Source organism: Hypanus sabinus, chromosome 4 (genome assembly GCF_030144855.1).
Source record: "Hypanus sabinus isolate sHypSab1 chromosome 4, sHypSab1.hap1, whole genome shotgun sequence".
NCBI classification, from domain to species: domain Eukaryota; kingdom Metazoa; phylum Chordata; class Chondrichthyes; order Myliobatiformes; family Dasyatidae; genus Hypanus; species Hypanus sabinus.
In genome coordinates this window covers 45,375,926-45,397,790 of record NC_082709.1, presented here as the reverse complement: position 1 = coordinate 45,397,790, position 21,865 = coordinate 45,375,926, and the positions used below count along the sequence as shown (strand labels likewise).

Sequence of the window (21,865 nt, the reverse complement as noted above, 5' to 3'; positions counted from 1 at the left end):
AGTTTCCACCTTACTGCCTTCCACATGCCGGTTGTATAAGCAAGAAGCTTTGCTGCATGATCCGAACAGAGGAACTTGGGCCTCACAAATGAGCACAAACAAGTTCAATTATATCGAGGGGCGGTGACTTGGGTGACATGTCATTGTACCACAGGAGTCACACCAGAAGCATGTAAAAATGAAAATAAAGTTTACTTGGTTTCGCTTCCATTTATGCAACAATAAGCTCATTTTTAGCTTTTCTTTAATGCAGCAGACTCTTTTCTATTACTTTCCAGGTAAAGCCATGTAGGGCAATGGTGCCTTTTGAACTTTTATGAAGTAGTTTTGGTTTGTACTGATTATTCTGTTCATAATTTTGCTGATGATTACTAAGAGAGTTACATGTTCATCTTATTTTTTTAATATAGTGGAGAGAGAAAATCTATCAGAGTACTGTGTCCTAGGACAGCGGCCATCCCACCTGACGAACATCAGTCAACTGGCAAATTTGGCAAAAAGCAGTGAGCAGTCTCCGCACAGCCAGCTCCATCACAGCCCACCCATCAGAAGCCAGGCCCCGGGCCTGCAGCCGATCATGAGCCCCAGTCTGTTGTCGCCGCAGCTCAGCCCTCAGCTGGTGAGGCAGCAGCTCGCCATGGCCCACTTGATCAACCAGCAGATCGCCGTCAGCAGGCTGCTGGCTCACCAGCACCCGCAGTCCATCAACCAGCAGTTCCTCAATCACCCACCCATCCCCAGGACTGTGAAGCCCACTGAGCCTGCCAGTTCCTCAGTTGAGGTCGCTCCGGAGATCTACCAGCAAGTCCGGGACGAGCTCAAGAGAGCCAGCGTATCACAAGCCGTGTTCGCACGAGTTGCCTTCAACCGTACACAGGTGTGTGTGCCCTTTTCGCTCTTGGCGGTGAAGCACCGCTGTAAACAAGTTCGTAAAACTGTGAATAGCAATCATGCCTGCTGATGTATGAGGCAGTATAACTCAATCAGAAAGCTTTATCCAGCGCTGGTAAGAGCAAGAGCTTTAGAAAGAAAGAAACCAATTTTTTAATCAACATTGATCATCTATAACTTCGTCCCAAAATGTAAACTAGTATGAAATGCTTATTTCAATTTGCTGAGGCTGTTTTTAACAGGTGGTATTATACTTGGAAAGTTCTTGATGTTGAAGAAACTCGGGAGCAGAAATGTTGAAGTTGGAAGGAGCATTTTCATTGCCACTAATATCACTGTCAAAGGAGAGAAGTGTGAAACACATACTGATAATATAATCTCTGCCCCCACTGCAGGGTAACACACAAAAATGCTGAAAGAACTCAGCAGGACTCTTAATGAAGGGTCTCAGCCCAAAGTAATTACTGTTTATTTCCCTCCCTAGATGCTGCCTGACCTGCTGAGTTCCTCCAGCATTTTGTGTGTGTGGCTCAAGATTTCCAGCATCTGCACTATCCCTTATGTCTGTATTCCAGGGTGCTTTTTAAAATAAATCCACATATACATTATGAATACATCCATGCTGAACAGATGCAGCCAATGAGAGGCCAATCCCTTCTTCATTGTTTGAATCTTTCTTCTTCTTTTACCCGAGACAAGTAACACATAAGTACAGATTCTGACACAGGTTAGAAGGGCTGGGTCCTTGTGTTTCCTGTCAGCAGGGTTTGTGTAAAAGTGTAACTTAATGCCAATGGAAACTGGCTCTTCTGGACAATTATAGAGGCAGGATGGGTGAAATAAGATCTCATTCAAATGTGAAGGTAAAGCTATTTTAAAAATATTCTTTCCATCTCCTACACCCACCCTCTCAGATAATTTAAAAAACAGCCTGGAACTGTGTAAGGGAGCATGTTACCCATTATGGAGATTAGTTGTATTGGATAATAGTAGAATTCAACCCCTCCTAATGGTCCAAATCAATGATGTTGCTGGCCTGTTAATACCCAGCAATTTGAGACACTTATGCTTGCTAAATATGCCTGTAGCTCAGTTCACTCACTCCTATTGCCTTGCATTTTATTATACTGTCACTTACCTCTCACAGAGATTATCTAATGATCTTTAAGCATTATCGTTGACTGGATTCCTAAGGCTATCATGCAGCACTTAAACACATGAATAGAAAATTAACCCTTTTCATTGTCTTCCCTAACTGATAAGACTGTTTGTCATGACTGGTCAGGTTGCAGTCAAATTCTAGCCCATATTATTAGCTGAGGGTTAAAATTAATCATTCAAAAAAACCTTTCCATTTAATCCTGCCTGTTGTCTATTCATGATCTGGCTTCTGACTTTTAAGTCCATCTTCTTCCTGCTGACTTGGCTTCAGTAAATTTTGGAATTGAGTAATCCCTACGTCACCACGTTATAAAATAACTGCACTCAAAGAGAATGGAGATAACCTGAACATATATTTGATGGCTTAAGAATGTGTAATTTCTCAGTCTAAAGGATGAGTAATATAATCGTCAAGTCCTGAAGAAAGGTCTCAGCCCAAAAAGTCAACTGTTTGTTCATTTCAATGGATGCTGCCTGTTCTGTCGAGTTCCTTTAGTACTCTGCGCATGTTGCTTTGGATTTCCAGCATCTGCAGATTTTTTTGGGTTTATGATGAGTAATATTATATGATCAGAGGCAAAGATTAAAGGAGTGGGGAACTTCTTGATTAAGCTGCCCAAAATATCCGTTCATTAGATGAAGGGTAGTTCACTTTGTAGCCAAGAGATTCTCCTGATTCTGTCATGCAGAGAGGACTTTAATACACGATAATCAATAGATGATATTGAATTTACAAAAAAATAAATAAGCTGGTGGTATTGAGGAAGATCTGTAAAAAAAAATGCACACCGATTTTAGACAAATGTTAATGACAGGATTTCAAGCAAGTAACAAGTTTAAGCAATAATTTAATAAAATAATTAATTTTAATACACCATTAGTGATAACACCGGCCTATTGTAAAAAGGTAGCGTCAGCTACTTATTGTAAGCAGAAACCACCTCCTGAGGGGTTGAAAGTAAAGCTCTCATTAAGGGATGGATCCAGTTGTTAACTATAAGGAAAACATCCAGAATTAATGTGATTAGATTTGGCTGGGACGCAATTCTTCTTCTTGATTATAGTAAGGTTAGAGTAAGAATTCATTTGTCTAGGCTATTCAAAGACACTGGCGCAGGTTTTTCTCAGCAGTGAAGCCCTGATAAATGCAAGTTAGTTTCTCCAATATACAAGTGACAATTCCACTCTGTGGTTACCACTGTTGTCAACTCTGGGTCCAACGGCCTCGGGTGGCTTCAAACTGCCAACTCCAGTTCCAATGACCCCAAATGCCTTCACACTGTGAACTACGCTGCCTCTAGTTCCAGCTCCAGCCCAGACCTCGGCTGCCACCAGCTTCAGGCTGAGATCTTCCTCACGGCTACTGGACCCCTGTGTTCCCCTTCCCCCATTGCCACTCTCCAATTCCCTGAGGCTCCCCTGTCACCCCTTGGGTCCTTGGAAACTCCATTTTTCTCCAATCCAACCTTCCCTGAGCAACCCAATCCTCCCCCTTCCTCTGATGTCACCAAGTCTGATCCCAGCTTTGATCTCTGCCATGTCTTCACCGTTCCCACGAACCTTTCCCTCTCTGAGGCAGAACATTCTTTTCTCAGCAAGGGCCTTACTGTTGTCCCCCTATGCCCATACCTTAGTGAGTTCCGCTCCCACCACGATGCTGAGCTCTTCTTCTGTCCCCTCTGTCTCCAAGACCAATTCTTTGATGAGTTCCCCACCTGTTATCAATGACCCTTTCTCCTGTCTCCAACCCTCCTCCTCTTCTTGGACACCCCACTCTGGTTCTGTACCTATTCTGGATCTTTTCATCTCTAATTGCTCCTCTCTTCTCCTCAAATTTTACACCCTCTGAACGCACTGCCCACTCTCCCCACGTCAATCCCAACGATACCACCAAACCCACAGACAAAAGGGTGGACTAACCTCTGCCTTCCTGAGGCCAGGCAGCAACTCTCAGAATCTCTTATCTACCCCTTGAAAAGGCCCCCAATTTGGACCATCTGAAAATTATCTGTGACACCATCACCAACCCCATCAACTCTGGCGAACTCTAATCCACTGCCACCGAGTTCATAATTCCCACACTGCTCATTCCTACCTCCTACCCAAGATCCACAAACCTGACTATCCTGTTGTTTCTGACTGCTCCTGCTCCACTGAGCTCGTATCTACGTACCTCAACTCCATTCTATCCCCTTGCTTCAGTCCCTTCCCACCTACATCCTCAATGTTTCACATGCTCTTGATCTCCTCAACCACTTTCAATTCCCTGGTCCTAACCGCCTCATTTTCACCACACGTGTCCTGTCCATATACACTTCTATTCCCTCATCAAAAAGCTCTTCACTTCTTTCTCGACAAAAGACCAACCAGTTCCCTTCTACCACAACCCTCCTTTGTCTGGCAGAACTAGTCCTCACACTCAACGATTTCTCTTTCAGCTCCTCCCATTTCTTCCAAAAGGGGTACCTGCATCGGCCCCAGCTATGCCTGCCTTTTAGTTGGCTACATAGAACAGTCCATGTTCCAAGCCCTCAATGGTAATGCTCCCCAAATCTTCCTGCACTACACTGATGACTGCATTGGTGTTGCTTCATATGCCCATGCTAAACTCATCAATTTCATCAACTTTGCCTCCAACTTCCACCTAGCCCTTAAATTTACTTGGTTCATTTCAGGTATTTCTTTGCCTGTCTTGATTTGGCTGTCTCCATCTCTGGAGACAAAATATCGACTTTTATAAATCTACTGATTCCCACAATTATCTTGATTATATCTCTTCCCAGCCTGCCTTCTGTAAAAATGCTTTTTCCTTTTCTCAGTTTTTTTTATCTCCACTGCATATGTTCCCAGAGGTGAGCTCCTTCTTCAAAGAATGGGTCTTTTCTTTCTCCGCCATTGATGTTGCCTGCACCTGCATCTCCTCCATTTCCCAGACATCTGCACTTATGCTATCTTCCCGCTGCCTTAACAGGAATAGAGTTCCTCTTGTCCTTGCCTCTCACCCCATGAGCCTCCGCATCCAATACATCATTCTCTGCAACTTCTGACATCTTCAACAGGATCAAACGTGTGTTTGCCTCCCCCCCCCCCCAACCTGCAGTGTCTGCAGAGATCAATCCCTCTGTGATTCCTTTTCCCATTTGTCCTTCCCCGTTAAGTCTCCTCCCTAGCACATATCCCTGAAAGCAACAGAAATGCTTCACCTGCCCATTCACCTCCTCTCTTAGATCCATTTAGGGCCCCAAATAGTCCATCCAGGTGAGGGAACACTTCACCTATGAATCTGTTGAGATTGTCTATTTTATCCAGTGCTCCCAATGTTGCCTCTTCAACATTGGTGAGAGCCGACATAAATTGGGTGACCACTTTGTCAAGCACCTCTGTTCCATCCACCAAAAGCAGAATTTCCCAGTGGCCAATGGGTTTAATTCCTGTCCCCATTCCATTTCCAACATGTCTGTCCATGGTCTTCTCTTTTGCCACAATGAGGCCACTGTCAGGATGGAGGAAAAACAGCTCATTTTCCATCTAGGTAGTCTCCAATCTTAGGGATGATCATTGATTTCTCCTTCCTGTAATATTTTTTCCTTCCCCCCCACCCCTTCCATCTTCTTCTATTTTCCACTCTGGCCTCTTACCTCTTCTCCTCACCTGTCTAGCACCTCCCTCTTGTGCCTTTCCTTCTCTTTCTCCCATGGTCCACTCTCCTCTCCTATCAGATTCCTTCTTCTCCAGTTCTTTACTTTTCCTGTCTACCTGGTTTCACATATCAACTTCTAACTATCCTCCTTTCCCTTCCCCTGCCTTCTTACTCTGGCATCTTCCCCCTTCCTTTCCAGTCCTGAAGAAACGTCTTGTCCCAAAACATCAATGGTTCATCCATTTCCATAGGTGCTGCCGGATCTGCTGAGTGTGTGTTGCTCTGGATTTTCAACACTGCAGAATCTCTTGTGTGTACAAGTTTGTTTATTCAAGTCTGTGCTTGTTTTCTATTCATGTTGCTGAACCCTACCCTACCTTCCAGCTCATAGCTCCAGGAAAATACTACTGTCTTCATACCCTGAAATTAGATGCCATTGTTTTATACTCACCAGCATAATTGCTCCCCTGTTCATAATGTTGTAGAATTCTCACAGAGCTTCACCAACTCGCCCCTGCCCATTGAACTTTCTCTCTCATTCGTGGCTTTAGACCTGACACCAGAGGAAACTTGTCAGATTTCAAACACGAGGAAATCTGCAGATGCTGGAAATTCAAACAACACACACAAAATGCTGCTGGCACACAGCAGGCCAGTCTCTTAGTATCTTTCCTTTCAGTTAGTCCTGACGAAAGGTCTCGGCCCGAAACGTCGACAGTGCTTCTCCCTATAGATGCTGCCTGGGCTGCTGTGTTTCACCAGCATTTTGTGTGTATTGTCAGATATCCTTGGTTCTGGTTTGGTACTTGGCAGTTGGTTCGAGCAGGGGACTTGATTAGGTTCAGGTCTAGAATCACTTAGGGAGGGTCACTTTACTTGTGTTTTAACTTCCACCTCTTCAGCTCCCTCGCTTGTTTGGCTTGTGATTTCAGTCATTCTTTTAGTTAAAACTTGCCATTGGCTTAGATCTTCTGCAGGGCATCTCAGCACCTCACTGGTCATTTACGAGCTCACTCACCCTGCTTTTTGCTGGAATTGTCCTGAAGTGGAATCTGGAGAGGAGGCAGGAGCCTAGCATTGATGAGAGGCACTTGCAGGGAGCCAAGAAGCTGATAGTTCTGGATCCACACTGTGTAAGGACAAGAGAGTTCCAACTGCAGACAGCTGCTCAGAGCTGAGAGGACACATCTAATTCAACACAGATACCCATCCATGGACTCTGCAATGAGTGAAATAATTGTATCTCCACCAGGTCACCAATCAGAGAGGCCGTATTAAACTTGCCTACAACCACAACTGATCTAATTATTAAGTGCACAAAGGTTGTGTATATGTATATATGATAAAATTCCCAGACTGGCAGTTGTTAGGCGGGAAATCTGTTGGAAATTGCAGCCTATTTTTAAAGACAAATTTATACATACTCGATGATGCGGTTCAGGGTCATGCATTTGTGGGTTTTAAAATTAGATTGCAACATTTTGAATTACAATTAAATAGAATCATGATAAATAACAAAATATTTGAGCTATTTTGCACATTGAAGGACTAATGTTTTGTTTGTAAAGACTATAAGACATTGAAGTAGAATTAGGCTGTTTGGTCCATTAAGTCTGCTCTGCCATTAATAAAGAACATATCAACCTCCACTCTAAATATGCCCATAAATAAAGGGTCTAAGTCTGTTTCTATGCATGTGTACAGTGAGCTGAGTTCAGTATTATTAAACAAAGTCGTTTAAACAGTATTATTGTTTGTTCATTGTGTGGTCAAGAAAGCTATTTATCCTCAAATGAGTCACTTACAGGTGATCTTCTTCCTGATTTGGATTTTAGCTACTACCTAGCTTTTTTTTAATCAGTAGGGGGGTTGGGTTAAGTGAAAAAGCTAACTTTAGGAGTGTGGATAAACTATTGACAGGCAAACAAGCAAAAGAGGCTGCAGTGCTCATGCTGGCTTCTATATTCATCCCATTTCATAACCTGTAGGCTGCACCCAACTTAAATTTGCCATTCAACCTGGATACCAGATTCATCGTCCTGACTGATCCCAGGATGATGATTAAAAGGAGCATGAGAATGCACCTCCTCCTTTGCAAAGATAGGAAGACCGTTGGAGTAGTAGTAAGCCATTGGATCCCTCCAGCCTGATTCACTGTTCAATAAGGTCATGTTTCATCACCTGTTTTATCCAGCTCCTGTTATCGTGTCTCTTTAAACATTGAAATAGGGATCTTTCAAAATTATGCAAATAGTACTGAGATTGATTTCTGATTTAAGGAGGATGTAGTTTACATGATATAAAGCTGGCATGAGCACGCTAACCTGCTGCAGTTGCTTGCTCATCATTGAAATTGTGAGCTTATCTCACATCACTGACTTTTCCTAACAAGTACTGTCAGTCCCAGATTTTAAATTAACAAATGAATTTGCATTGATTTTTAATTTGTGAGATTTTCATATTGAGCACTTTCACCATTTTGGATTGGGCACCCACCATTAAGCTGCTTTGATTGTAAAGTTTTTGAGCTAATCTCTGTGTTTACATGGTTGCCGTCAACAAGCACAACCAGGAAGCAAATTCAAAATGTGTTCATTCTATCATTGGGTTGCTAACACTGTTTCTGCAATGATTTGATGTCTTGACATTAGCTGCTTCTGTTATTCCGCCAAAAGGCAGAAGCATGTTGGAAATGTTGCAGTGTATCTGGGAGTTGTGTGGGTCAGGGTCTTTAGTCTCGCTTTATTTTCTTTACTGACGCTGGGTGCCTTCCACACCAGGGCTTGCTATCGGAGATCCTCCGAAAGGAGGAGGATCCTAGAACAGCATCCCAGTCACTCCTTGTAAATCTCAGAGCCATGCAGAATTTCCTGAACCTTCCCGAGGCAGAGCGTGACCGAATCTACCAGGAGGAGAGGGAACGAAGCATGAACCCAAACATCTCCATGGTCTCGCCTTCAGCAGGCAGCCCAGGCTCTTCTCGAACCTCTCAGGTACTTAAGACCAAAGTCCTCCATCAAGCTTCTTCTTTTATTGATGCAGCAGCTAAAAGCAGACATGCACACCTTTTCAATTGAACATGGCAGAATACATCAATGTAAATAGGCATCAAGGAAATTAAACCATCAAATCAGCTTGCATTTCATTCAGTGAGTCTTGAAATTTAATTCGTTTTCATTTGCTGTGATTTCCTATGTGAAATTGTCAGCATCCATGGCTAGCATAACAATGATAATGATAGTATACAGATCATACCATGTTGATTTATATAAAGATTAATAAAGGATGAGCTCAACTTTTGAGAAACATTAAAATGAGTAACAATTTATACTTTAGGGGTCCCTACTCATTTTTCCCCTTTCGGAGTATTGTGTCATCCCCTCTCAGTCATGCATTTGTATTTACCTGTGTACGTAATACTCAATCAGGTTTTCTCTTCGCTTCCAATGAGTATTTTGTTATTACTTCCCATGATTTGTGCAGACTGCCTTGTTGATTTGGTAAACAGCACAGAAAGCACTTTACTGTGTTTGCATGTCCTACAGGAATGCTCTGTTTCTGAACAGCAATTAGTTCTAATCACAATTAACCTGATTAGAATAATGGACAGGAAGTGTCCTCCACAGCTAATGTAGTTTGGCATCAGCTGACTGAAATCCACTGATGATTTGTGCACAGATGGCTGCTGAAAGCAGTTTTTGAGTCTAATATTTTTTTTTGGCTGGTTCCCTCCTGGTAGGCCAAGACCTCCGCGTCAACACCAGATCTTCTAGTTAAAGTGGAGAATGCAAACCTGAACATCTCGTCAGCCATTTACGAGGAGATCCAGCAGGAGATGAAACGGGCCAAGGTATCTCAGGCCTTGTTTGCAAAAGTGGCAGCAAATAAAAGTCAGGTGAGTGTCATATTTTTGCCCAGCATTTACTGTAATAATACAGTAATGCCACTCCCTCTGTGGATATTTTCACGATACTGCATTTTAGCTTTAAAATATTTCGATTACGATTTTGTGAACCACTGCGGCACTACACAAGATCTCGTTCCAAAGTGGCTCTCCCCCCCCCCCTTTACTATTAGCATGGTAGACCTCCCATCCCGAGTAGCTAGTGGTATTTCCTGGGGCTACTCCACTCTTTAAGAAAGGAAAGGGGCAGGGAAATGGAAATGATAGGCCAGTTAGCCTGACTTCAGTGGTTGGGAAGACGTTGGAGTCCATTATTAAGGATATGGTTTTAGGGTACTTGGAGGCATGTGATCAAACAGGGTAAAGTCAGCATTGTTTCCTTAAGAGGAAATCATGCCTCACAAATCTGTTGGAATTCTTTGAGGAAATAATGGGCAGAGGAGAGTCAGTGGATGTTGTTTACTTGGATTTTCAAAAGGCCTTTGACACGGTGCTGCAAATGAAGCTGCTAAATGAGATTAGAGTGCATGATATTACAGGAAAGATACTAGCACGGATAGAGAAAATTGGCTATCTGGCACGAAGCAAATAGTGGGAATAAAGAGAGAAATTTTTGATTGGCCACCCGTGACTAGTTGTGTTCTGTAGGGATCAGTGTGGAATAACTTCTTTTCATCTTATACATCAGTGGTTTGGATGACAAAATTGATGGTTTTGTGGCCAAGTTTGCAGATGATACAAAGATAGATGGAGGGGCAGATAGTGCTGAGGAAGCAGGGAGTCTGCAGAAGGACTTAGACAGATTTGGAGAATGGGCAAAGAAGTGGCAGATGGAACATAGTGTGGGGTTATGCACTTTGGTAGAAAGAATAAAGGTGTAAACTATTTTGTAAACAGGGAGAGCATTAAAAAATTAGAGGTGAAAAGGGACTTGGGAGTCCTGGTGCAGGATTCCCCAAAGGTTAACTTGCAGGTTGAGTCAGTGGTAAAGAAGGCAAATACAATGTTACCATTCATTTTGACAGGACTAGAATATAAGAGCAAGGATGTCATGTTGAGGCTTTATAAGGCACTTGGAGTATTGTGAGTATTTTGGGCCCCTAATCTAAGAAAAGATGTTCTAGTTTTGAAGAGGGTCCAACAGGGGTTCACGAGAATTATTCTGGAAATGAAAGGGTTAATGAATGAGGAGCATTTGATGGCTCTGGGCCTGTACTTGCTGGAGTTTAGAAAAATGAGAGGGAGGATCTCATTGAAATCTATCCAATATTGAAAGACCAACATAGAGAGGATGTTTCCTAAAGGTATTGTGTCAGCCTTATTTAGAACAGAAATGAGGAGGAATTTCTTTAGCCAGAAGGTAGTGAATCTGTGTAACACACACAAAATGCTGGAGGAACTCGACAGGCCAGGCAGCATCTATGGAAAAGGGTACAGTCGACGTTTCGGGCTGAGATCCTTCATCAGAACTGAAGGCAAAAAAGAGGAGTCAGAGTTAGAAGGTGGGGGGGGTGGTGGGAGAAACCCCAAGTGATGAGTGAAACTGGGAGGGGGGAGAGGGGTGAAGTAGAGCTGAGAAGTTGATTGGTGAAAGAGACACAGGGCTGGAGAAGGAGGAATCTGATAGGAGAGGACAGAAGGGTATGGAAGAAAGGAAAGAGGGAGGTGCACCAGAAGGAGGTGATGGGCAGGTAAGGAGACAAGGCGAGAGAGGGAAATGGGAATGGGGAATGGTGAAGCAGAGGAGAGAGCCATTACCGGGAGTTCAAGAAATGGATGGTCATGTCATCGGGTTGGAGCCTACCCAGATGGAATATAAGGTGTTGCTCCTCCAACCGGAGTGTGGTCTCATTGTGACCATTGAGGACCATGGATTAACATGCCAGAATGGGAAGTAGAATTAAAATAGGTGGCCACTGGGAGATCCCACTCTTTCTGGCGCATGGATCATAGGTGCCCGCCAAAGCCGTCTCCTAATCTTTGTTGGGTCTCACTGATATACAGGAGGCCAGGAAAAGCAGGATGTCCCAGTGGTCACCCATTTTAATTCCACTTCCCATTCCCATTCCGACATGTCAGTCCATGGCCTCCTCTATTGTCGTGATGAGGCCACCCTCACAGTGGAGGAGCAACACCTTATGATCTATTTGGGTAGTCTCCAACCCAATGGCATGATATTGATTTCTCGATCTTCCAGAAATGCACCACCTCCCCCCTTCCAATTTCCCTCTCTCACCTTCCCATTGCCCTTTCTCCAACCCTGTATCTCTTTCACCAATCAACTTCCCAGCTCTTTACTTCACCCCTCCCTCACCCTCTCTGTTTCACCTGTCACCTTGTGTTTCTTCTTCCCCTCCCCTACCTTCTTTCTCTGACTCCTTATCCTTTTTGTTTCTCCAGTCCTGATGAAGGATCTTGGCCCAAAATGTTGACTGTACTCTTTTCTCATTGATGCTGCCTGGCCTGCTGAGTTCCTCTTGCATTTTGTGTGTGTTTTATTGGATTTGCAGCACCTGCAGATTTTCTCTTGATAGCGAGTCTGTGGAATTCATTGCCACAGATGGCTGTGGAGGCCAAATCATTGAGTATATTAAAGCAGAGGTTGGTATGTTCTTGATAAATCAGGGTGACAATAGTTACAGGGAGAAGGCAGGAGAATGGAGTTGAGAGTCATAATAACTCAGCCATGATGGGATGGGGAAGCCTACTGGATGGGCCAAATGTCCAATTCTGCTTCTATGTCTTATGGGCCAGGGTGGGAACTGAACTCTGGTTATTTGTGCTTCAGATCCGGAGGAGATGCAGCAAGCACATGGATAGCAGTAATGGATTCAGCCAAATTGCAAAATTCAGCTCAGAAAAGAAAGTTTCTGTTAAAACAAACAAGCTGCTGGAGGAACTCTATGGGCCAAGCAGCTTCTGTGGTGGGAAAGGGAACTTTTGACATCTCGGCTCAAGAATCAGTAGTGAGATTTAAGGGGGAAGATATTTGGTGTAAAGAGGAGAGGGAGAGGGGAGGAGTGAAGCTGGAGTCAATCAGTTATAGGTGGACTAAGGAAAGGTGAAGGAGAATTGCCATAAAGAGACAGGTGGTAGAGGTAGGAATAAGTAGATCAGGATGTGAATCAGAGTGGGTGCAAGTGAGTCAGAGTGCAAGTAGATTGGGATATAAATCAGACAGAATAATTGGATCCACTTGTGAATTGGATGTTGTGAATTCAATGTGTTGGACAAAATGTGGTGTGAATCACATGGCTCGTGAATTGTAAGTGTGATTTGTGTGGAATGTGAGTTGGAAGGGATGTGACTGGAATCCACAGTAAATTGTATTTGTGATGAACTGGGCTTAGATTGAATTAGACTGTGTAAACTGCATTGGTAAAACTGGGGGTAGTGTGTGTGTGTATCAGCAGGGTGGGGTTGAGATGATGTGAATTTTGCAGTGTATGAATTACACAGCATATGAATTGTATATGATGTGTATTGGATGGGCTATAAATTGGGCAGGTGTGTGAATCAGATGTTTGTGAAATGGACTTGATGTGATTTGGATGGGGAATCAAAATTATGTTACGTAACTTGGACAGGTATAAATCAGTGAGTTGTAATTCTGGTTGTGCAAGTCAAATAGCTGTGAATTGGGCAGTGTGCCATTAATGCACTGTGTATATTAGATAGGGGACAAATGAAATAAATTGGGGAGTGATTATTGGCAAGGTGAATATTGGATTGAGAGTTAATCTGCATGGTTGTAAACTGGTTGGGCTATACTGTAAATCAAACACTATGCATATTAGATTACAAATTGGGCTATTTGTTTTGTTTTAATTTATTCTTTTAGGGGGGTATCTGGGCATTGTTGGCAAGGGCAGCATTTATTGTCGATCCCTAGTTGCTCTTAAGAAGGCAGAGATGTGCTGAAACTGTCCTTTTGAGAGATCCGGTAATGATGGATTGATGATGGATTTCCCCAGCTGGATGGTATTTAGTTAGGAAGGGAGATCTCACAGGTAATGGTATCCCCGGGTATCTGCTGCCCTGGTCTTTTTTTGGTGCTGGTAATGAGAGATGCTGCCACATTGCCCAAGAGAGTCAGTGCAGTGGTATAGATGGTGCATGGTGAAGTGACTACACACCAGTAGTAGTGGAAGTAAGTAACTGTGTGGTGGATGAAATAACTGTTTTGTCTTAGATAGTGTTGAACTCTTTGAAAGTTGGTGAATCTACAAAGAATTAGGGAAGAGTCTTTCACATGACCCCTGACTAATGCTTTGTGGATGAAGGAAAGGAATTGGGGCCTCAAGAGCTGGATCACTTGTCTCGTGACACCCAAGCCATAAATCGTGCAGGTTGTCAATACACTGGGCTTTCAGGGTCTAGAATGGAGCAGGGTCAGAGGACATGTATTCATAAATCATTGGAAATAGCAAGGCACATTATGAAAATGGCTTATCGAACGTATACAACAACAGGTGCCATCAACAGAGGCAGTGGTGTATAAAAGCAAAGAAGTGATGTGGACTCTTTAGGATAAGTTGTTCTGATACTGTATTCAACTTTATTCCCATATTAGAGAAAGGATGTGAAGGAATTAGAAGGGATCCTTCTAATAAAATAGTTCCTGGGATGAGGAACCATGGTTAAATGGGAAAGATCAGAGAAGAGGAGAGAAGGCTAAAAAGAGATTTGATAGAAACATAAGATGCTCAGGGGCATGGACGGAGAGGGTACTGGCAGGCTGTTTCCAAACCTATAAAAGAAATGGGATGAGAAAAACGATTTTCATGCATCGTGTGGCTGAAACCTGCAATGTACTGCCTGCAGATCAGGTAGAAATGGCTTCCATTGTGGCCTTCCAGAGGGATTTGGATAAATGCATTGTGGGGAAAAATCTGCAGTGCTACAGGAAAAGGATTGGCAGGTTAAACCAGAGTTGCTCTGGTAGAGAGCTAGCATTAAAATAAGAACGCTGAAGCCCCCTTGTCTTCTGTAACCGTTTGATGGTTCTGCTCTTCTGTGATAACTCAAACGGATTGCATATTGTGCAAGCTGTATATCAGATGGACAGTAAATTGTACAGCTTGTAAATTGAATGGAATCTAAATTGTAGAGGATGAGAATTGAATGATGTATAAATCCAAAACTCCTGCCTTGTGCCTTGTGGACTTTGGGATGTATCACTTGCTCAACCTCTAACTAGCTCTTGTAACTGCTATTTAAATGACTGGTCCATTTGAATTTCTGTTCAATATACTGATGGTGATGGGACACGATGGTGGTAATGCCATTGAGTGGCAAGAATACGTGGTGAATCTCTTTCTCACTGGAAATCCTCATTATCTGTCACTTAAGTGGAGCAAATGTTACTTATCAGCCCTCACCTGGATGTTGTATAGATCTTTCTGTGTGCAGACATGAGTTGGAGGTGCAAATGGAATTGGATATTGTACAATTGTCACTTCTGGCCTTATGATGGAAGACAAATTATTGATGAAGCAGTTGATGATGGTTGGGCCTAGGGCAACTCTTAGTGATGGATTGGGGCTGGGTTGATTGACCTCCAGTAACCACAACTGTCCAAAGTACGGATTCAACCACTAGATTGTTTCCCCTCTGATGCCACTCTCGATACAATGCTGTTTTGATCCCTCTTGCCCCACTTCTAGAATTCATCTCTTTGGTTCATGTTTGACCGGGGCTATAGTGACTGGACCTGAGCAAACCCAGCAGCAACTGTGATCATGTAAGATGTAATCAAAATGTCTGTCAATTGTGCATAGTGTGACTTGAGTGGAGCACCAATTATACAAGATAAGTCTAAACGATACACAATGAAAATCAAAAGGACTTTATTTCATTCATGGTGTGAACCATGCCCACTATGAATTGCATAGGGTGTTATTTGCAGTGTGTAAATCAAGTGGTGACTATACCATACAAGGTGTAAATCAGATGGGAGTGAAAATCATAGAGCACGCTGAACAAATGGACTATAAAACCATATAGGGTTTAAATCAGGAAGACTGTGAATTGCATTGGGTTGTAAATTGAGTGAGTGTGAATCATCTAATGTGTAAAACAAATGACCTGCATTTCATGCAGGGTGTAAATTGGATGGTCTATCAATGATACAGTCTGCAAGCCAAATAGATTGTAAATGACAGACTGCAAGTTGAATGGAGTGTTATTGTGCAAGAAGAAAAAATGATGGAATGTAAATCAAACAGAGTGCAAATCAAATAGCTGTATATCTTGCAGCATGCAAATTAAATGGACTGCACATCATGGACTGTAAATCAAATGGACTGTAATTTGTGCAGATTGTAAATCAGATAGAGTAAATGGTGTAGAGTGTGAATTGAATTGAGTATACACTGTAAATCAAGTGGACTGGAACTCAGAGTGTGTAAAAGAGTTACTAAATCATACAGTGTGTAAATGGGATTGTGATTTGCACAGAGTTTAAATGAGAATGAATTTAAATTGGAATGTAAACCTTACAAAACTGTAAATTAAACTGGGTGTAAACTGGAAACTAAACAGTTTAGTAATTTGAACAGTCTCTAATTTGTACACTGTGTAAAGCAAATGGATTGAAAACAATTCAGGGTGTAAATGGAGCACAAATTTGGTTGGAGCAGGCTCTCAACCAAATGATCTGTATATCATACAGGATGTCCATTCAACAGAGTGCCAACTGTGCAGTGTGCAAATTAGAGTACATAAATCATATCATGTGTATATAGCAAGCAAATGGTAATCCATGAAGGCTACAAGTCAAAAGGATTAAATGCTGTGTATATATTGAATTTGGCATAACATGTATGGAATCTAAATGAAATGTTCTGTGATGGGTAGAAAATAGGATGGCATGTAAGGTGTGCAGAAAGATGAGTATGATGGTCAGATCATATACGAATCAAATGGGTAATAAGTTATAGAAAGTACAAATTTGGTGGATTATAAAGTATAAAAATGCTTGTATTGAATAGCATGTAAATTATATGGTGTGTGAATGAACTGTAATTCCTGCAAGATCTAAATCAGCTGGATGGTAATTCATGCATTGTGTAAACTGGATGGAATATTTTTGCAGGCTGTAATTCAGATATATCATTGATCCGTAAATGACATAAAGGGACTATCAATCAGCCGGAGTGTAAATCAAAAAGAATGTATATTATTCGAGTATAAACCATAAGAACAGAAAATTGTCTACATCTTAAATCAGATGGAGTCTCAGGCATGTAGGGTGTAAGTTGGGTGAATTGTCATTTCATACAGGATATGCATTGTCAGCTGTACATGTAGTAAATCAGATGGTCTGTAAGTTACACAGGGTGCTTAACTGGATGGAGTACAAATGGTAACAGGTTTAAATTGGATGGAGAGTAAATATTGCTAAATGTAAATCAAAGTTAAGAAGTAAAGCAGATTAGTCCTATAGTCCCTGAGTTCAAAGAATATGAAATTATCTCACTGAAGATAATGGATTGGGACAATAGTAGAAGGAGTGGATTGAGACAATTTGTTTTATGGGAAGGATGTAACAGAGAAATGGCAGCCATTCAAAGGTGAAATTTGAGGGTATGGAATCTTTATGTTCCTGTTGGGTTGAAAGGAAAGGTTAAAAGTTTGAGAGAGCCATGATTTTCAAGGGATATTGGAAACTTGGTTAGGAAAAAGAGAAATATCTACAATAAATATAGGCAGCATGGAGTATATGAGGTGCTCAAGGAATATAAAGAATGTAGGAAGAATCTTAAGAAAGAAATTAGAAAAGCTAAAAGAAGATATGAGGTTGCTTTGGCAAGTAAGGTGAAAATAAATCCAAAGGGTTTCTACAGTTATATTAATAGCAAAAGGATAGTGAGGGATAAAATTGGTCCCTTAGAGAATCAGAGTGGACAGCTATGTGTGGAGCTGAAAGAGATGGGGAAGATTTTGAATAATTTCTTTTCTTCTGTATTCACTAAGGAGAAGGATATTGAATTGTGTAAGGTAAGTGAAACAAGTAGGGAAGTTATGGAAACTATGACAATTAAAGAGGAGGAAGTACTGGCGCTTTTAAGGAATATAAAAGTGGATAAATCTCCAGGTCCTGACAGGATATTCCCTAAGACCTTCAGGGAGGTTAGTGTAGAAATAGCAGGAGCTCTGACAGAAATATTTCAAATGTCATTAGAAATGGGGATGGTGCCAGAGGATTGGCATATTGTTCATGTGGTTCCATTGTTTTAAAAGGGTTCTAAGAGTAAACATAGTAATTATAGGCCTGTCAGTTTGATATCAGTGGTGGGTAAATTAATGGAAAGTATTCTTAGAGATGGTATATATAATTATCTGGATAGACAGGGTCTGATTAGGAATAGTCAACATAGATTTGTGTGTGGAAGGTCATGTTTGACAAATCTTATTGAATTTTTTGAAGAGGTTACGAGGAAAGCTGATGAGGGTAAAGCAGTGGACGTTGTCTATATGGACTTCAGTAAGGCCTTTGACAAAGTTCCACACAGAAGGTTAGTTAGGAAGGTTCAATTGTTAGGTATTAATATTGAAGTAGTAAAATAGATTCATCAGTGGCTGGATGGGAGATGCCAGAGAGTAGTGGTGGATAACTGTTTGTCAGGTTGGAGGCCGGTGACTAGTGGTGTGCCTCAGGGATCTGTATTGGGTCCAATGTTGTTTGTCATATACAATAATGATCTGGATGATGGGGTGGTAAATTGGATTAGTAAATATGCAGATGATACAAAGATAGGTGGCGTTGTGGATAATGAAGTAGGTTTTCAAAGCTCGCAGAGAGATTTAGGCCAATTAGAAGAGTGGGCTGAACGATGGCAGATGGAGTTTAATGCTGATAAGTGTGAGGTGCTACATTTTGGTAGGAATAATCCAAATAGGACATTCATGGTAAATGATAGGGCATTGAAGAATGCAGTAGAACAGAGTGATCTAGGAATAATGGTGCATAGTTCCCTGAAGGTGGAATCTCATGTGGATAGGGTGGTGAAGAAACTTTTGGTATCCTGGCCTTTATAAATCAGAGCATTGAGTATAGGAGTTGGGATGTAATGTTAAAATTGTGCAAGGCATTGGTAAGGCTGAATTTGGAGTATTGTGTATAGTTCTGGTCACCGAATTATAGGAAAGATGTCAACAAAATAGAGAGAGTACAGAGAAGATTTACTAGAATGTTACCTGGGTTTCAGCACCTAAGTTACAGGGAAAGATTGAACAAGTTAGGTCTTTATTCATTGGAGCATAGAAGGCTGAGGAGGGACTTGATAGAGGTATTTAAAATTATGATGGGGATAGATAGAGTTGATGTGGATAGGCTTTTTCTATTGAACGTAGGGGAGATTCAAACAAGAGGACATGATTTGAGAGTTAGGGGGCAAAAGTTTAAGGGTAACATGAGGGGGAATTTCTTTACTCAGAGAGTGGTAACTGTGTGGAGTGAGCTTCCAGTAGAAGTGGTAGAGGCGGGTTCGGTATTGTCACTTAAAGCAAAATTGGGTAGGTATATGGACCCGAAAGGAATAGAGGGTTATGGGCTGAGTGCGGGTCAATGGGACTAGGTGAGAGTAAGCCTTTGGCATAGACTAAAAGGGCCAAGATGGCCTGTTTCTGTGCTGTAATTGTTATATGGTTATATGAAACATTTTAAATTCTTAAGAAGCTTAACAATTAGATGCAGGAATGATATTTCTCCTGTTGGCAACCAGGAGTCAGTAATGGGTTGGACTGAGATGAAAAGTTTGTTTATGCAAAGTGTGGGGAATTTTTAAAAATGCAGTCGTCAACTATACTGTGCAGGAAAGTGACTCCAAGATTGATGATCAGCCATGATCTTACTTAAAAGCAGATAAGACACAGAGCAAAAAGTCCACTTCTAATTCTACCTACTGTGTTCAATGGTAAATAGTACAGAGTATGAATTAGATGGCATCTAAATCATAGTATGCATGTTAAATGGACTATCAACTGTAAGGTTGACAATTTAAAGAACTGCCTTATGTGTAGCATATCAACAGATGGAGTGTCATTATGCAAGTAATATCAGCTGAAATGTAAATATCAAAGTTTTTATCAAAGGAGTACAATCTATATCAGGTGTAAATCACCATTCTGAGAAAGGGTAATTGATCTGAAATTTTAATCCCATTTGTTTATTCTTGGATGCTGTATGACCTGTGGAGTGTTCCCTGTTTTTTTTATGTTTTTGTTTCAGATTTCTTGCACCTGCGGGATATTTTTTGATTTCCATGATGTAAAGCAGACTTGGCTGTAAATCTTGCAGTGTGGAATAAAACTGTGCAAAGTGTAAACTGGATGGAGGGAATCAGAGTTAAATCAGATTTTCTACGGCTCATATTCTGCATATATCAAGCAGAACCTGAACATTGTAATGTATAAATCCAATGGTCAATAGATCCAGCTGCGTAAATTGGGTGGTGTGTCAATCAAATCACCCACTCTAAGGTGGATTTAGTATAAATCTTTTAAGTTATAAATCAATTGGACTATTAATTATTCATCTTGTAAATTAGATTTATCTTGAATTATATAGAGAATAATAGGATTCAGTACAAAGAGTAAATGGAGTACATTATCAAAAAGAATATGCATGTGCGGTATTAATGTTTACCTTATGGAGCATTAATTGTACAGAGCATTTTAAATATTGTAACTGGTACAGACCAGAAATTCAATGGAATGCAGATCATTGAATGTCCAAATGGACTGCCATTTATAATCACATAGAATGCAAACTGTACAGGGCACTGTCCTGAAACTTGTTTTGTGGCAGCAGTACGGTGAAATACATACAAAAGTTCCCAAAAGTTACAATAAAGAACATAAAAATGAATAAGTAGGGCAAAAATATCAAATTGTATATGAAAACCAAATAATCTGCAGATGATTAAATGTGCATATTGGAAAGAATGAAAAATCATTCATTCTTTGGTATATCGGGTGGATTGCAAATTGTGCAGAAATTAAACCAATTGTTCAGAGAAATAGATGGGGTGAAAATCAAACTGGGTATTAATAAGATGGACAAGTCATCATTCAGGTTGTAATTGGATGGGTGTATTGCAATTATGAATTATGCAGGCTGTGAACCAAATGGGCAATAATGATAGAGCATCAACTGAAAAGAAGCTTTCAATTCTGGCGACCAAAAAAGTTTACAGGAGGTCCAGGTATGATCTCTGGAAAGCCATCTCATAGGTAAAGTGACAAATCTGGACTAAACTTGAATGAATGAAGGAAGCCTAGCCGTTGAGGCAGGGCTTGAATGCTATCACCGCTTATAAAGGGGAAATCAAGCAATATTAGTGACAACAGGGCTTTACTTCCAGATGAGTGCAATGCTTTGTGCTCACTGACCATTAAAGCATGGAACAACCATCACAAACTCCCACAGCTCCCAATGTCTCTGTGATTTCAGTCTCTGAGACCGATGTGAGAGCATCCTTTATGATGGTGAATACACGGAAAACATCCAGTCTAGATGGGGTACCTGGACAGCAAAGATACATACATCAGGATGCTCTTTATTGACAACAGGCCAACATTTTACATAATTATCCTCTCAAAGCTGATCAATAAGTTATGAAACCTTGGCCTCAATACCTCCTTGTGCAATTGGATCCTCAATTTTCTCACGTGCAGATGCCAGTTTCCTCTAAGTCTCCTACAGCATAGATGCACCACAAGGTTGTGTGCTTAGCCTTTTGCTCAGCCCACTTTACGGTTATGACTGTGTGGCTAAGCACAGCTCCAGTGCCATATTCAAGTTTGCTGTTGACAGCACTGTCACTGGCTGAATCAAATGTGGTGACAAGTCAGCATTTCAGAGAGAGGTAGAGAATCTTTCTGAATGGCACCACGACAACCACCTTTCACTCCATGCCAACAAGACCAAGGAGCTGCAGGAGGAGGAAACCAGGGGTCTATGAGCCAGTCCTCATCGGAGCATCAGAAGTGGGACGGACCAGTCCTAGGCCTCTGAAATAATAACACAGAGGTATTTGTACTCCACTGCCTGAACAGTTGAGCATCCTTCATTGATTCAAGTTCAGACTAGAATTGAAACTTCACCCATGAGGTGGCTTTCTGGAGATCGTTTATGGACCCCTTGTAACTGTAAGTAGAATCATGAAGAAAGCATGGCAGTGCCTCTACTCCCTTAGGAGTTTGCAAAGATTTGGCATGACATCTAAAACTTTGACAAACTTTTGTAGGTGTGTAGTGGGGAA

The 21,865-nt window shown here is 41.5% G+C and overlaps 1 protein-coding gene across 19 annotated transcripts in view; it reads left to right on the top strand.

The window, feature by feature from the left end:
• LOC132392708 (DNA-binding protein SATB2-like) overlaps positions 1–21,865 on the top strand; it is a 229,258-nt gene that overhangs the window by 97,533 nt on the left and 109,860 nt on the right. For all 19 annotated transcript variants that reach the window (XR_009511631.1, XM_059966975.1, XM_059966970.1 and 16 more), the window contains 3 exons: positions 411–877; positions 8,473–8,685; positions 9,432–9,587. Coding sequence is in view for 18 of the 19 variants with exons in the window: in XM_059966975.1 (XP_059822958.1) it covers positions 411–877; positions 8,473–8,685; positions 9,432–9,587 (836 nt within the window). In the remaining variant the exon portion in view is untranslated. The remainder of the gene's footprint in view (positions 1–410; positions 878–8,472; positions 8,686–9,431; positions 9,588–21,865) is intronic.